The sequence below is a fragment of the Manis javanica genome, chromosome 3 (genome assembly GCF_040802235.1).
Source record: "Manis javanica isolate MJ-LG chromosome 3, MJ_LKY, whole genome shotgun sequence".
In the NCBI taxonomy this organism is placed as follows: Eukaryota; Metazoa; Chordata; class Mammalia; order Pholidota; family Manidae; genus Manis; species Manis javanica.
The window spans coordinates 153462495-153479582 of record NC_133158.1 but is presented as its reverse complement, the minus strand read 5'-3'; the positions used below and the strand labels follow the sequence as shown (position 1 = coordinate 153479582).

General features: G+C 39.1%; 2 protein-coding genes across 2 annotated transcripts in view; one reads left to right on the top strand and one right to left on the bottom strand.

Moving 5' to 3' along the window:
- The window catches only part of SELENOT (selenoprotein T), a 77134-nt gene that overhangs the window by 40530 nt on the left and 19516 nt on the right, over nucleotides 1-17088 (top strand). The window lies entirely within an intron of this gene.
- Nucleotides 50-17088, bottom strand: part of ERICH6 (glutamate rich 6) — a 44671-nt gene continuing 27632 nt past the window's right edge. Inside the window, exons 12-14 of the mRNA XM_073232216.1 lie at nucleotides 15003-15158; nucleotides 14226-14454; nucleotides 50-8680 (exon numbers count right to left, since the gene is read on the bottom strand). Coding sequence (XP_073088317.1) covers nucleotides 8417-8680; nucleotides 14226-14454; nucleotides 15003-15158 — 649 coding nt within the window. The 3' untranslated portion in view covers nucleotides 50-8416. The remainder of the gene's footprint in view (nucleotides 8681-14225; nucleotides 14455-15002; nucleotides 15159-17088) is intronic.

Here is a 17088-nt window from a genome sequence, read left to right as displayed (position 1 = left end):
GGATACTGGTCTGTAATTTTCTTTTGTTGTGTTGTCTTTCCCTGGTTTTGGTATTAGAGTGATGCTGGCCTCATAGAATGAGTTTGGGAGTATTCCCTCCTCTCCTACTTTTTGGAAAATTTTAAGGAGGATGGGTATTAGGTCTTCAATAAATGTTTGATAAAATTCAGCAGTGAAATCATCTGCTCCAGAGGTTTTGTTCTTAGGTAGATTTTTGATTACCAGTTCAGTTTCCTTGCTGGTAATTGATCTGTTCAGATTTTCTGTTTCTTCCTGGTTTAGCCTTGGAAGGTTGTATTTTTCTAGAAAGATGTCCAGTTCTTCCAGGTTATCCAGTTTGTTAGCATATAATTTTTCATAGTATTCTCTAATAATTCTTTGTATTTCTGTGGTGTCCATAGTGATTTTCCTTTCTCATTTCTGATTCTGTTTGTGTCTCTTTTTTTCTTGAAAGTCTGGCAAGGGGATTATCTATTTTGTTAATTTTCTTAAAGAACCAGCTCTTGCTTTCATTGATTCTTTCTATTGTTTTATTCTTCTCAATTTTATTTATTTCTGCTCTAATCTTTATTATGTCCCTCCTTCTGCTGACTTTGGGCCTCATTTGTTCTTCTTTTTCTAGTTTTGTTAATTGTGAGTTTAGACTGTTCATTTGGGATTGTTCTTCTTTCCTGAGATAGGCCTGTATTGCAATATACTTCCCTTTTAGCATGACCTTTGCTGTGTCCCACAGAGTTTGTGGTGTTGAATTATTGTTGTCATTTGTCTCCATATATTGCTTGATATCTGTTTTTATTTGGTCATTTTTCCATTGGTTATTTAGGAACATGTTGTGAAGCCTCCATGTGTTTGTGGGATTTTTCATTTTCTTTGCATTATTTATTTCTAGTATCATACCATTGTGGTCTGAGAAACTGGTTGGTACAATTTCAATCTTTTTAAATTTACTGAGGCTCTTTTTGAGGCCTAGTATATGATCTATTCTTGAGAATGTTCTATGTGCACTTGAGAAGAATGTGTATTCTGTTGCTTTTGGGTATAGAGTTCTGTAGATGTCTATTAGGTCTGTCTGTTCTAATGTGTTGTTCAGTGCCTCTGTGTCCTTAATTATTTTCTGTCTGGTTGATCTGTCCTGCAGAGTGAGAGGAGTGTTGAAGTCTCCTAGAATGAATGCACTGCATTCTCTTTCCCCTTTTAATTCTCTTAGTATTCATTTCACATATGTGGGTGCTCCTGTGTTGGGTGCATAGATATTTATAATGGTTATACCTTCTTGTTGGATTGACCCCTTTGTCATTATGTAATATCCTTCTTTGTCTCTTGTGACTTTCTTTGTTTTGAAATCTATTTTGTCTGATACAAGTACAACAACTCCTGCTTTTTTCTCCCTATTAGTTGCATGAAATATCTTTTTCCATCCCTTTGCATTAAGTGTGTGTATGTCTTTGGGTTTAAAGTGAGTCTCTTGTAGGCAGCATATTGATGGGTCTTGTTTTTTTATCCATTCAGTGACTCTATGTCTTTTGATTTGTGCATTCACACCATTTACATTTAGGGTGATTATCGATAGGTATATACTTATTGCCATTGCAGGCTTTAGGTTCTTGGTTACCAAAGGTTCAAGGTTAACTTCCTTTTATCTCAGAGTCTAACTTAACTCACTTAATATGCTATTACAGACACAATCTAAAGGTTCTTTTTCTCTCCTCTTTTTCTTCCTCTTCCATTCTTATATATTGTGTATCATATTCTGTACTCATTTTCTGTCCCTTGATTGACTCTCTGGATAGTTGATTTAATTTTGCATTTCTTAGTAATTAACTGTTTTACTTTCTTTACTGTGGTTTTATTACCCCTAGTGACAGCTATTAAACCTTAGGAACACTTCCTTTTGTAGCAGCCCCTCCAAAATATACTGTAGAAACAGTTTGTGGGAGGTAAATTCTCTCAGCTTTTGCTTATCTGGAAATTTTTTAATGTCTCGAAATTTAAATAATAATCTTGCTGAATAAAGTATTCTTGGTTTGAGGCCCTTCTGCTTCATTGCATTGAGTATATCATGCCACTTCCTTCTGTCCTTTAAGGTTTCTGTTGAGAAGTCTGATAATAGCTTGATGGGCTTTCCTTCATATGTGATCTTATTTCTCTCTCTGGCTGCTTGTAATAGTCTATCCTTAAACTTGATCTTTGCCATTTTAATTATTATATGTCTTGGTGTTTTCTTCCTTGGGTCCCTTGTGTTGGGAAATCTGTATACCTCCATGGCCTGAGAGAGTATCTCCTTCCCCAGAGTGGGGAAGTTTTCAGCAATTACCTCCTCAATGACACTTTCTATTCCTTTTTCTCTCTCTTCTTCTTCTGGTACTCCTATAATACAAATATTGCTCCATTTGGATTGGTCACACATTTCTCTCAATATTCTTTCATTCTTAGATATCCTTTTTTCTCTCTGTCCCTCAGCTTCTTTGTATTCCTCTTCTCTAATTTCTATTTCATTTATCGTCTCCTCCACCATATCTAATCTGTTTCATTTCTGGTACTGTGTTCCATAATGATTGGCTCTCTGACTGGAATTCGTTCCTGAGTTCTTGAATATTTTTTGTACCTGCATGAGCATGTTAGTGATTTTTATTTTGAAATCTCTTTCAGGAAGATTCATGAGGTTGATTTCATTTGACTCTTTCTCTGGTGAATTTATAATTTTGCTTTGAACCAGGTTCCTTTGATGTTTCATATCTGTATGTGGCACCCTCTAGTGCCCAGAAGCTCTACTCTCTGGAGCTGTTCAGCCCCTGGAGCAATGTCAGGTGTCACAGGGGAGTGGTGTTGGTGCCTGGAGGTAGAAAAGAGCTGTTTCCTGCTTTCCCGCTGCTATTTCTGTCTCCACTGCCAGAACCAGTGGGCTGAGAACACAGGTAGAAGCCTATGTTTGTGTTTGTAGCTGCTGTAGGCAGGGCTTCCTTTTTGCTGGCGTAATGCCAGGGCAGGTTTTGCCAGTTTGTGAGCTAGGTGGGGCTGTCCAGGAGGAAGACGCAGCAGGCTGTGTATCATGGAGGGGGTCCTTGGAGCTCCAGGCGGCTGGAGCACCTTAAGATCATGAAAGTTCCCAACCTGCTGTGCAGAGTGTACCTGGACAATTTTGTCTACCTGTCCTTGCGCCTGAGCAGTAAGCTCTGCAACCCTTTCCCCTTTAGCAGCCCTCTTGCTGTTAGGAAGTCTCTCAGACTGCCCACCTTTCTTTTGTCCCAAAGCAGCTGTATATGGATCCCTGTTTTCCACAAGTGGCTGGAATCTCAGTCTCTCCAGGTATTCTGCTTTTCAACCCCCCTAATCACGAGAGCACCATGTAATATACGTTTGTACTCCCAGAGCAGATCTCCAGCGCTAGGTGTTCAGCAGTCCCAGGCCTCCACTCCTTCCCTGCACCATATCTCTTCCTCTTGCTGGTGAGCTGGGGTGGGGGAAGGGTTGGGTCCTGGTGGGCCACAGCTTTGGAACATTACCTGTTCTATGAGGTTTATTCTTTTCTCCAGGTGTATGCAGTCTGGTGCAGCCCTTGTTGTAGTAATTAAATTTTTGCATTATATGCAGTTTTAGGAGGAAGCCTCTGTTTCACCTCTCATGCCACCATCTTTAACCTCACTCTCTCATGTAACTTTTGACTGCCCCAAAACTGAACTACTAATAATGTACTATTGACAGGAAGCCTTACTGATAAACAATGAACACATATTTTATGTTATATGTATTATATACTGTATTTTTTAAGTAAGCACCTTTAATGTAAAATTTTTAAGAAAATCATAATAGAAAATACATTTATAGTACTGTACAGTATTGACTGAAAACAATCCGCCTATAAGTGGGCCTATGCAATTCAAACCCATGTTGTTGAAGGGTTAATTGTATATCCTTCATAGAGATTTCACTTTATTCATTCAGTCAGCACTTGTCAGGTACTTATATGTTTCATATGAACAAAAGAGCAAGAGGCTGATTGATTTTACCATTGTGTTGACTTTGGTTAATAGTTTAACACAGAAGAAGCCTCTGTGTTATTTGGAAAATGATTTTATACAGGGGTGACAGAAACTTCAGTGGTTCTCTTCCTGGCTATGGACATGTGCAGTCTTTTAATTGTTTTTACTAAAAATTTTTTAATTGGAGTATTTTTGACATAGAATCTTACATTGGTTTCAAATATACTACACAGTGGTTCAACAATTATGCATATTACTAAATCCTCACCCTCACTAGTGCAGTTACTATCTGTCAACATTGGAAGATGTTATGGAATCATTGGCTATGTTCTCCATGTTGTACTACTATCCCCATGACCAGCTTATGTTATGATTGAGAATTTTTGTGCTCCTTTATCCCCCTCACCCTTCCCACCCACCTATCTCCACCCCTCCCCCATGGTAACCACCAGACACTTCTCACTGTCTATGAGTCTACTGCTGTTTTGTTCATTCTGATTTGCTTTGCTTTTATGTTCCACAAGTAAGTGAAATTATGTGGTATTTGTCTTTCTCTGCCTGGCTTATTTCATTTAGTATAATGCCCTCTAGAGCCACTCATGTTGTTCCAAATGGCAGGATTTCTTTTTTTTATGGCTGAATAATATTCCATCATGTATGTGTATACCATATCTTCTTTATCCACTCATCTGCTGACAGACACTTTGGTTGCTTCCATATTTTGACTATTGTAAGTAATGGGGTGATAAACATAGGGCTGAGGATATCTTTTTGAATCAGGGATTTTGTTTTCTTCAGGTAAATTCCTAGAAGTGGAATTGCTGGGTTGAATGATATTTTCTTTTTAGTTTTTTGAGGAACCTCCAAACTGCTTTCCACAGCAATTTTGCCAATTTACATTCCCACCAACAGTGTAGGAGAGTTCCCATTTCTCCACACCATCACCAACACTTTCAGATAGTCTTTGGATAGTGGCCATTCTAACTGGTGTGAGGTGACATCTCATTGTGGTTTTGATTTGCATTTCCCTGATGATTAGTGATGTGGACCATCTTTTCATGTGCCTGTTGGCCATTTGTTATTCTTCTTTGGAAAAATGTCTATTCATGTCCTCTGCCCATTTTATAATTGGGTTATTTATTTTGGTGTTGAGGTGTATGAGCTCTTTATATGTTTTGGATGTTAACCCCTTACCTGATAAATTGTTTACAAATATATTATCCCATATTATAGCATGCATTTTGTTCTGCTGATGGTGTCCTTTGCTGTAACTTTTAGTTTGATGTATTCCCACTTGTTCATTTCTTATTTTGTTTCCTTTGCCTGAGGAGTTGTGTCCAGGAAAAAACTGCTCATGCTTATGTTTAAGAGTTTGTTGCCTATGGTTTCTTCTGAGAGTTTTATAGTTTTATATCTTACATTCAGGTCTTTGATCCACTTTGAGTTTACTTTTATGTGTGGAGATAGACAGAAATCCAGGTTCATTCTCTTGCGTGTATCTGTCCAGTTTTTCCAATACCAGGTGTTGAAGAGGGTGTTTTTTCCCCATTGTATATTCATGGCTCCTTTATCATATATTAATTGACCATGTATACATATGTTTATATCTGGGATCTCTATTCTATTCCATTGATCTATGGGTCTGTACTTGAGTCAGTACCATATTGTTTTGATTATTATAGCTTTGTGTCACAGCTTAAAGTCAGGGAGTGTAATACTCCCATCTTTGTTCTTCTTTCTCAGGATGGCTTTGGCTATTCAGAGTCTTTTGTGGTTCCATATGACTTTTAGAACTATTTGTTTAAGTTAATTGAACAGTGCCACTGGTATTTTGACAGGGATTGCATTGAATCTGTAAATTGGCAGGATGGCCATTTTTACAACATTAATTCTTCCTATCCATAAGCACGGGATGTATTTCCATTTATTGGTGTCTTTTAAAATTTCTCTTATGAGTGTCTTATAGATAGTTTTCAGAGTACAGGTCTTTCACCTTGTCTTGCCAATGGGTTTCAGCCCCGGGCAAGTTCACTGTGGATTCAGTGTGACCAAAGAAAATGACAGTAGAATATTCTTGGGGTGAAAGGGTTACACCCAGCTTTATTTCCATGGTGGCAGGTCATTTACTCAGAGCAAGTCTACATGCAGCAAGCCAGTCTCTGCCTCTGGGCCTCTCTGCCCGCATAGCCGTCCCATACAGCTGTCCTCTGGGGCTCTCTGCCTGCACAGTCGTCCCGCACAGCCATCCTCTGGGCCTCTGTTCTCCACGCTGCCACCCCTCCAGCCTCTGCTCTGGTCTCCTGCAGTCTTGCAGCTATGCCACCGTGTCACCCAGAGCACTGGGTGGAGCTTTTTATGTAGAGTCAATAGCAACATATTGCCCACATGTAGTGACCTAGCCGACCAGGGCCAGGTGAGAATCCTGGTCATAGGACCTTTCATTTTATCCACACATCTCCTTGGTTAGGTTTATTCCTAGATATTTTATTCTTTTTGATGCAATTGTAAATGGAATTGTATTTCTGATTTCTCTTTCTGCTAGTTTGTTGTTAGTATATAGGAATGCAACTTATTTCTGTTTATTAATTTTGTATCCTGCAGCTTTGCTGAATCTGGTTATTAGTTCTAGGAGTTTTTTGGTGGAGTCTTTAGGGTTTTTCTATGTTTAATGTCATTTAATCTCCAAATGGTGACAGTTTAACTTCTTCCTCACCAATTTGGATGCCTTTTATCTCTTTGTGTTGTCTAATTGCCATGGCTAGGACCTCCAGAACTATGTTGAGTAAAAGTGGGAAGAGTGGGTGTCCTTGTCTTGTTCCTCATCTTAGAGGAAAAGCTTTGACCTTTTTGCTATTAAGTATGTTTACTGTGGGTTTGTGGCATGTGGCCTTTATTATGTTGAGGTACATACCCTCTGTACCCATTTTGTTGAGAGTTTTTATCACGAATGGATATTGAATTTTGTCAAGTGCTTTTTCAACATTTATTGAGAAGATCATGCGGTTTTTATCCTTCTTTTTGTTAATGTGGCATATGATATTGATTCGATGGCCTTAGCAGCCCGAAAATAGCTTTTACTGATGTATAAGAACAGATTCAGTTAAGGCTTTGCTATGACTGTTATGTGTCATACTGTTATGTCCTATTATTTCAGACCTATACTGATACATATTAGCTGAACTAATTTAATATTTCTATCTCACTTGATAGAAATTAAAGTTCACTCATCAGTGAAAAGGAAGAGGCAAAAGCCAAAATAGAGACATTTAGCATGGATCAAGATACGAGTCTAGGAACCTCTTTTTCACAAAGGTGGCAGTGGTGAGTAGCAAGAGTGGACATGAAGAAACAAAAAATAATTGAGCCCTCAGTGTAGCACGGTTCCTAAGAAGCAAGCTAATTAAAGGCAGGGAGTTATAAGGTGGCGACTGATAGCAAGAACCATCTCCCTGTGTCTCAGTTGCTCAGCTGCTTCTCTCCACCTGTTGCCCAGCTTCCCCTGGAATACTCTGTGCTTCCACTTACTCCTTTCCCTTTCATTCCCTCTTGCATTTCCTCAGCTGGCTAACCTTAGTAGGAAAACTACATGATTTAGTACTTCACAGTAAGTGGTGAATGGTGGAGAGGCTGATCTTTCTCATTCGTGGCGCATTTACACCAAATTTTGATTTCACTATTCAGAATGGCCCCTAAAACTACATTTCTCCCTCTCCCAGAGAACAGGGAATTGAGAAGTCCTGGAGGGTTCAGGAAAGGCAAGTTTCCTGCACTCCAGGGATGACTTCAGGGCTCTCATTATCCAGCTCTCAGCATCTTTCTGCTCTAAAACACCTTTATCACTGAGTAGGAGATCCCGTGCTGGGCTGACCTTGCAGATTAAGCATCATCCCTCCTTCCTGCCCTTGGAAGGGGAGATACTTCACTGTCCAAAATCCTTTGCCAGCCGGCTCCTTACGATTCCCCATGAGAGGCACCAGCCCCAAGCCTGAGGGTTGCCCAGCCTGAACAAGCAGCAGCCGTCTCTCACCTGCGGCAGGAGGGGCAGCCATCCTGGAGGAGGCAGCTTCTTGGGTTTCCGGCACTCGTTCACCTGGGCACGGCCGGCTTCCTGAGCTTCCTTCACGTCCACGCTTCCTGAAAGCCTGTAGGGATTCTCCTTGACCTCCATTTCTCCGGCCTTTAGGATGCTTCTGGAAGCACCTAATCCCTCCCCGCTATTTTCCTGACAGAACTCCAACTGAAATGGACGCAGGTGCCGCTTTGTTCATTCTCTGGTGTCCTGAAGTGAGTTTCCTGACCAAGAATGGAAACTCAAGTTGTGTCCTAAATTTATAATAAAGCATATTTCTTGGCATTTCCTAGTCATTTTATATACTTTTCTTGAAATCTCCCATACTCCCTTCCCCAAAACTCAACAAATGAAAGCACCATCATTCTTAATTTTTTTCATTTATTATAGCTGCTATTGTTGTTATTGTATCTTGCTTTATACCAGAATTGTGACAAAGAGCAATTAATTTTACAGAAAGTGAAGAAAGGTAGGAAGGTTGCTCTAATTTTTCCCAAACCTGGCTGGAGGGAAAATTTGCACATCTTTGAAGTTTATGAAACAGGCGTCGAATCTTTATTAAAATGGCCAGCAGAAGAAGGTCATCCCCATTCAGGTACCAGAGAACTGGAATCTCTTTGGGGTTCGATAGCTTTTCAGCAAAGAGAAAGAGAGAAGCTCAGTTCCACCGTGGGAATGGTGACTGTGCACAGGGGTGGGGGTGCCATTTGGGGTTGGAGTCCCTCTGAGTCTAATTATCTACAAATGGGAGCAGTAGTGTTATGCTCATCTGGACGAGGAATGTACTGAAATGCTGTGGAGACTTGAGAGATTAGAAAAGACTAGACCAAACAATTTGAATACTCTGCAGTGCTTATGATTTATTCAAATAACTTACCAGCATATTACCAAGGGGCACACAAAGGTGCTGCAAATACAGCTCCATCCCTGGGAAGTGCCCAGTAGCAGGGAGCATGGTATGTGCTGGGCTGGACGCTGGGCAAGCACTGAGGGGACGGCCTTCCTCAGGAAAGGTAGCACCTGAGCTGGGTTTCCAAGAAGGACCAGGGATGATTAAAATGCCCCTCCTTCTAACACGTGCCCCTGCCTCCAGGAGGCCATTCCACATTAACCTCTCCGTGACCCTTCCTCAGCCTCTGCTCGCCCCACTTCCTCACAGCCTTTGGTAGTTCAGGCTGATGTCTCCTCACAGCTGCAGGAAGGTGATGGATCTGTAAGAACTGTCTTGCTTGAGGTGTTTTCAGTCTGTGGCTTCGAGACCAGCCTGGGAGCAGTGTTTAACCTCAGCGGGGGTGGGGGCTAAGCGCAAGCTGAACTACTTTCTGCTGAGGAGGACCACTTACTTGCAAAGGACACAAGAGCTCACAGTATTTTTCTGCATTTTCATCCCTCCCACATTGAAAGGAAGGTAGGAAGGGAAGGAGGGAGGGTGGGATATGTGACGGATGAATAACGAAGAATGGATCAGCATTTTCAACCTCCTTTCAATCCTAAACCCCATAAAATGACAGAAAACTCTTTTGGAGAGTAAATCAGTAATGGTTCTAGGAAATAGGGAAGATTTTCATCAGCAGGAATAATCTTAAGGAATTCCTGAAAATCAAAAAGCAGGTGGGACCAATACCCACAGAGAGATAATGACCCAATGAGACCACTAACTCCGGACAACACATTCTGAGTTCAAAGTCAATGGAAACGAGCAGCAAGAGGGGCCCTGAGGTTAAATATTAGGAAGATCAGTTGGAGGCAACCCCTTTCTCTCCCCTCTGTGCTGAGCCGTGATGCCCGTGTATTGGGGCTGGAAACCCGGCCCTGGGACTGGCCTTCTGCCCCTCCGCAGCACATCTCCATGGGGGCAAACTTCAGTAAGCTGAACATGCAGGAAAACGGGGATTCTCAAATATGAAAATGAACACACAACCAAGAATCACTGCATATTTGAGGCCATGAAGGATAGGCACCAGATTTACCTATCAGAGATACAGGCACTCAAGGAAACAGAATTGGTAACCTAAGGAAGACTTGAAAATATATATAGTTAATATTTTCTGAGGGATTTGAGAGAATTATTGTTGAGGAGAAGAAATAACTAAAGGGCTTGGAGTTAATTCTGTACATATAGAAAAAAGATATGTTCACAATTTTAGAGTAGCCATTAAAATATCATGTATGTAAGATTAGTCTGTCAGGTTGAGGAAAGCAACAAAACCCATTTATATATTTGTTTTTAAGAGACACATCTAACCCAAAACTACATAAAAAGGGTGAAAATCGAAGGTTGAAAAAGATGTAACAAGTGAATGCTAAGTACAAGAAAGCAGGTGTAGTAATTTAACATGGAATAGCACTAAAGGCAAAGATGAGTAATAGGGAAACTGGGAATAATACACATTGGCAATATTGAAAATTTTTTGTCAAAATAAAAACAAATTTCTTACATAATGGGCACAGCCAAAGAGCAAATATTTGAAGTGGAAGATGGAGCTGTCACAGGGTGAAAGGTACAATTTACCAAGAAGAGAATCAACATCTTTAATTTCCTAACCACAGAGTTTCAAGATATATAAAGCAAAACCTGATAGAAGTAGTAGGAAAAATGGACATCTACACAATCACATTGGGACACTTTCATGCATTTCTCAGAAATAATCGAACAAACTAAAAACAGTTATAGGGAGAAGTGTGAATAGAACAATTAGATATATACAATTCTGTGCCAACAATATACTTTTGGTGGTGGGGTGGTCAAATGTTTATGGGATAGAGAAATTGTGTAATAATACCAGTACATTTTAAACAGGAAAAAATGCAAGCCATATTTACTTGACCATTTGGAAATTAACAAGAAAAGGATAGTAAATTTTAAAACTCTCTTTGAAAGTTCAGTAACTATTGAGGTAAAGAAATCAAAATAGAAATCACAAACTCTTTGGAAGTGAAGGAAAATGAGAGCACTACATAATAAACTTGTGGCCTATGGCCAAAGGGGCTCAGAGTGCCGGGGAGGGTGGATGGAATGCTGCTAGTTTCAATACAAGTGGTCAGGAAAGGACTCTGTGAGCAGAAATGAAGGAAGGGAGGCAGCAGCTACATGTTAAATGGGGGAGGATCATTTTAGGTTGAGGGGATAGCAAGTGCAAAAGCCCTGTGGCAGGAACATGCCTGCTATTATCTAGGAACAACAAAATGCCAGTGTGGCTGGAGCAGCACAAGTAAGGAGAGAGTACTGCATAGGGAATGGAAGGAAGCCCAGATCATGTACAGTATTGCAGGCTTTTTTGTAGGACCTTGGCTTTTAGTCCAAGTAAGATTAGAAGCCACTGTATAGTTTGACCATACTTATGTTTTTAAAGTATCACTCCAACTCTTTGGTTAGAATAGACTTTGGGAAAACCAGTCACTCCAACTCTTTGGTTAGAATAGACATTGGGAAGACCAGAGGCATGGAGGCTCATCAGGAGGCACTGTAATAATTGAAACAGATGGATTAGGTACAGGAGGCAGATCTGAGTGTTAGTATTAGAGGATGTGAGAAGGGTTAGCATTTATAGGACTTGCAGATAAAGATGTGGGGCTGTGAAACAGAGAGGAGGAGAACTACTCCCGGGTTTTCAGCCTGGGCAACTGAAAGAATGCAGTTGCCATTTTCTGAGATGGAGCAAGCTTTTTTAATATAATTTTGCTATGGTAAGTTTTTAATGTTCTCTTAAACACTCAAATGGAGATGTAGGCTTGGAATTGGAGATTTGCAAGTTTATAGAGTTATGGGAGATCCACCTGGAGATAAAATTAAAGGATTATCTGCATGTAGATAGAATTTAAGGGCAGGAGACTCTGAATGAGATCACCTAGGAAGTGAGTTTAGAGAAAAGATGAGCCCAAGAACAAGTCTTGGAGCCTCTCCATATTTAGAAAACGAGGAGATGAAGAAAATCAGTAAAGAAAAATGAGAAGGAATAGCCCCTGAGGTGGAAGGAAAACCAAGGGAGAGTACTGTCCTGGTAACAAGGGAAGAAATGCTTCCAGGAGGAGGAAGTGAGCAACCATGTCCAGTGCTCCTGAGAGGTCATTAGATGTAGCATGAGTTATGATGGGACAAATGGAATATTTTACAGCAATTAAAAATAAAATACAGACGTGGAAAAACCTCTAATACTTAGGGCATTCTGTTTGTTTTCCACTTAACAATACGATCAGTAAAGTATGATCCAACTTTTATTTTTAAAAAGGAAGATGTATGTAAATAATTTGTAAATACATAGAAAAAAAATACACACCAAATTTTGGGTGGTGATTACCTTTGGGAAGGGAGTTAGAGTAGAAGAAAGGATGAAGGGGCATCTCATTTTTTACTCTATTTTTTTAAATTGAAGTGTTGATATACAACCTTATATTGATTTCAAGTATATAACACCACTGTGTTACCCATATTATTCAGCAGTTACCCATATTATTAAATCCTCACCCCCACTAGTACAGTTACTACTTGTTGACACAGGAAGATATTACAGACTCATTGGCTGTATTCTCCATGCTGTACTACTATCCCTGTGACCAACTTATATTAATGGTTGTGAATTATTATGCCCTTTACCCCCCTCAACCTCCCGACTCACCCACTCTAACCCCTCCCCCATGGTAACCGCTAGTTACTTCTCAGTGTTCATGTACTCTTATATTTTTATATCATTTGAATCTTTAAATATGAGAATGTATTCACATATCACTTATGTAATTTTAAAAAGGGGGTAATCATAAGGACAATGAGAAAAGTAAAAACTTTTAACATAAAGTTATTTTGCGTCAAAAGACTTTTTCTGATTAAAATCATTTTTAAGGAGGGAAAGGGGACAAGGAAAGAGTGTTTTTCACATTTTTGGTAAGAATGCATTTACCATGAATGGAATGTACCAAAAGGAGGCTATATCATAAACTTCTAACCAAGAAAGAAACTTGTCCAGAGCCTAAACAAACTGAACATAGCTTAATGGTGCTTAGCACATTGTAAACCCTCACTCTATGGTGGTGGAATCTGAAGCCTCCCTTTTGCTGGTGTTTGTAAAATATTCCTGCTTGTGCTGAATATTGAGGTCATATATCCACTTAAAAGTATAGCCATTTTAGAAGTTGAAGACACCTTTGAAGTTTGGAGTGATCTCTTCCTTTAATAATAGATGACATGAAGGTCCTCAGAGTTTAAGAGACTTGTTCAAAGTGACACGTTATATATGCTATATATGTATATAGATACACATAGATCTCTATTTATATGTTTCTTTATATCTATATATATGTTTCAGCTTTATTGAGACATAACTGACAAACCCTACATCTGTGCTGAGCTATCATTCACTGAGTACTTGGTGCCAAGCACCACGCTAGGTACTTGGCATTCTCACTGAACCTTCACAGCTTCTATAAGGTAGGAATTATTATCCCCACTTTATAGATGAAGGAACTGAAGTTTAAGTCCACCCACTTAGCTAAGTAGCAGAGTTGTAGTCAAAACTACATCTCTGTAACCTGAAGTCCATCTTCTCAACCATGTGTGGCAGTGCCAGTCTCTGAGAGCATACACTGGACACGATAGAAGAATCAGTAAGGTCGAGATTCTGTCCTTCAGGAGCTCAGCATCCAGTAGAAAAGGCAGCCATGTGGGCAAGGAAGGGAGCATGGTTTGGCGAGCACAGGAATAGGGCTGAGTACGTGGACAACGAAGAGAAGGATGTCACTGACCCTGACCTGGTGAAGGAGTCGGGGGTTTGGGAACAGCCTCCACAGAGACGGGGCTTATGCTTGGTCTTGAACATGGTTAGAACCCACATCTCCTGACTCAGCCCTGGGCTTTCTATTATAACTTGGAGAAAAACAAGCCCAATACAAAATCCTAAAACCAGCTCCCCAAATCAGCTCTACTCAGTCACAGAGTAAACATTTAGGAAAGGTCTCTTGGATCTAAGTCTGAACTAAAAAGAATTTCTGAGGAGGAAAAAACAATTGATAATGCTGCCTTCATTCCTTATGAAATTTTCACTTTGTGTTTTTTCATTGAATTCCAAAATTCTTAGTGGACAGTAGATTATACACAAGTATAATGTATTAGTAATAACACTAATGAAAGTTATTTTACTCTTACTATTCTAAATGTTTTAAACTCTTTTTAAAAATATACCTACCTTCACTTTGCTTCCGACACTGATTCTTGCCTGTTGGCCCATTGCTAGAAAAGTGATTGAAATCTTGTCTTGTTCTAAGATGCGAACTCCAATGTAATGGTTCAGAGCCAGAAAAATAGGTTTAAATGAAGCAAAGGGTGAGGAACTGATGGAACTTGACCAATTCCAAGCTCTTACTCTGTTGCCAGCTTGATCTGAATATTGACCTCCCAAGATATTGATGTATACCCTGGGCAGAAAGGAAATTAAAACCATAAACAATAACATTAGACTTCAATCTTGAAAATGGCCCTGCCACTTGCTAACCAACATGAGTAGCACTATAAGCTAGCCAATAGCATATGAATGGTGGGAAACCTCAGGTCACCTGAGGACTGCTAACACTGAATGCTATGCTAATCTGGAATACTGGGTCCAATTCAATACCTACTGATAAACTAAAATGGATCCCAAGGATGAAACCAGGATGATAAAGGGGGTCTGAAAAATTATGTGCTGGGAAGGATGAAGGAGCAGGGAGGTTTAGTCTGGACAAGAAGAAACACAGGAGAGCAGGGTATATCTGAAAGGATAAAAGATCAGTGACATGATTCAGGGGAAAGCTAATGCTATGGTGGTAATAATTTTGCAATATGTAATTCTCAATGTTGTATACCTTTAACTTACACAATATTACCTGTCAATTATATCTCAATAACATTGGGGGGAAAAAAGGAGAAATAAAATTTTGCAAAACCCAAAAAAACAAATGACAGCAGGAGGAACCTAGAAGCCTACCAGACATTTCCATTGGGATGATAGCAGGAACTTCTGCCTGAAGAATCTAGCACTGCCAGGATTGCAGGATTAGTGGGTATGTCTCCTTGGACTATACAGGTGAAACCACTTATTTTGTTGGGCACTCGGATGATGGCTAGGTTTCCAGATGGGTAGCTGGGATCAGATAAGGTCACTGAATTGTTCTAATAGTCCTTGACCATTCTGGGAATAAATTCAATTTAAGAGAGAGCCCTATGAAACTATAAAGTTCTGAGGATAGGAGGTGCTCTAATTACAAAAGGATTTTAGCTCTTTGTGTGGACCAAAATATACTTATGAAACACAAATGGAAGATAAAATATATAAAAAGAATTATGTATCATGACAAAGTGCAGTTTATCCCAGGAATGCAAGATTGGTTTAACATCTGAAAATCAATTAATGAAATATACTATATTGATATAATAAAGAGCAAAAAACACATGACCTTCTCAATAGGCACAGAAAAAACATTTGGCAAAGTCCAATACCTTTTCATGATAAATAACTCAATGAACAAGGAATATAAGGGAATCTCCTCAACCTGATAGTTTAACAAAAACCCACAACTAATGTCAGACTTAATGATAAAAGACTAAGTGTATTCTTCCTGAGATGAGGAACTAAACAAATTGTCCACTCTCCTCACTTCTATTCAACATTGCACTGGATGTTCTAGAGAAATTTTATGAAGAAAAAGAAATGAAAGACATCCAGATTGGTAATGGAAGAAATAAAACCAGCTCTATTTGCTGAGGACATACACTTGTATATAGAAAATCCTAAGGAATCCACAAAACAACATATTAGAATTAACAAATGAGTTCAGCATGGTTATAGGCTACAAGATTAATACATAAAAATAAATTGCATTTTATATAGTAGCAGTGAATTTCACATTCTGAGAATGAAATTTTTAAAAATTCCATTTATAATAGCATCAAAAATGTATGCATCAAATTTGTTGTTCAATAGGTTGTTCAACTATTCTAGTGTATTATTATTACTATTATTATTGTCTAATGGTCCTCTTAATTATTTTTACTGATGTCTAGTTTATATACAATCTTAGATTATATACAATTGGTTTCAAGTATACAGCACAGTGGTTCAACCAGTTACCCATATTACTAAATCCTCATTCTCACTAGTGCAGTTAATATATGTCAGCATAGGAAGATGTTATAGGACCACTGGCTATATTCTCCATATCGTACTGCCATCCCTGTGACCAACTTATATTATGACTGAGAATTTTTGTGCCGCTTTGCTCCCCTCACCCTCCCCACCCACCTATCCCCACCCCTCCCCCATGGTAACCAGTAATCACTTCTCAGTGTCTGTGAGTCTACTGCTGTTTTGTTCAATCTGTTTTGCTTTGTTTTTAGGCTCCACAAAAAAAAAAACACAATAATTTACTTTTACTATTCAGTCCTATCTAAGCTGGCCAGAAATCCAGAGATGAAGTATACACAAGACTGATTCTGAATCATTTTGAAAATCAGCCATGGCCTTCAAGAAAGTTAAGAAGAATTAAAGGCAGGGCATGAAATGATAACTAATAATAAAAGTTAGGAATGTTACTTAAAATTTATTGATATAATCAAAACCTACACTCTTTCTCATAGGCACTAAAACATAAAACATATTTCTTATGCCATGAAAGTCATATTTCTGGTTGACTATTGAGGGTTGACTAAGTATTTAGAAAACTATGACTAAAAATGACTTTTTCCCACAAAGTGAGTCCTCAGGTGACCAAAAAAGACCTAGTTATTTCATAGTTCTGTTTGTTTTTTACTTTCCTTGAGTAATAACTTTTGATACTGTGTCAGATCACTAGAATCACAGATCACTGACAGTTCAAGCGATCAATAACTTAGTGTTCCATAAAATGGATATTGAATTTTTCTATTAAAAAATAACATGCTGCTCGAGGATGTGTAAATTGGTACACATTTTCTGGGGGGCAAAACTCTATCAAAACTTTAACATATCCATAATCTCTTACCCAGAATTTCTACCTCCTGGTATTTAACTCAGGGAAATAAGTGGTAAGATGCAA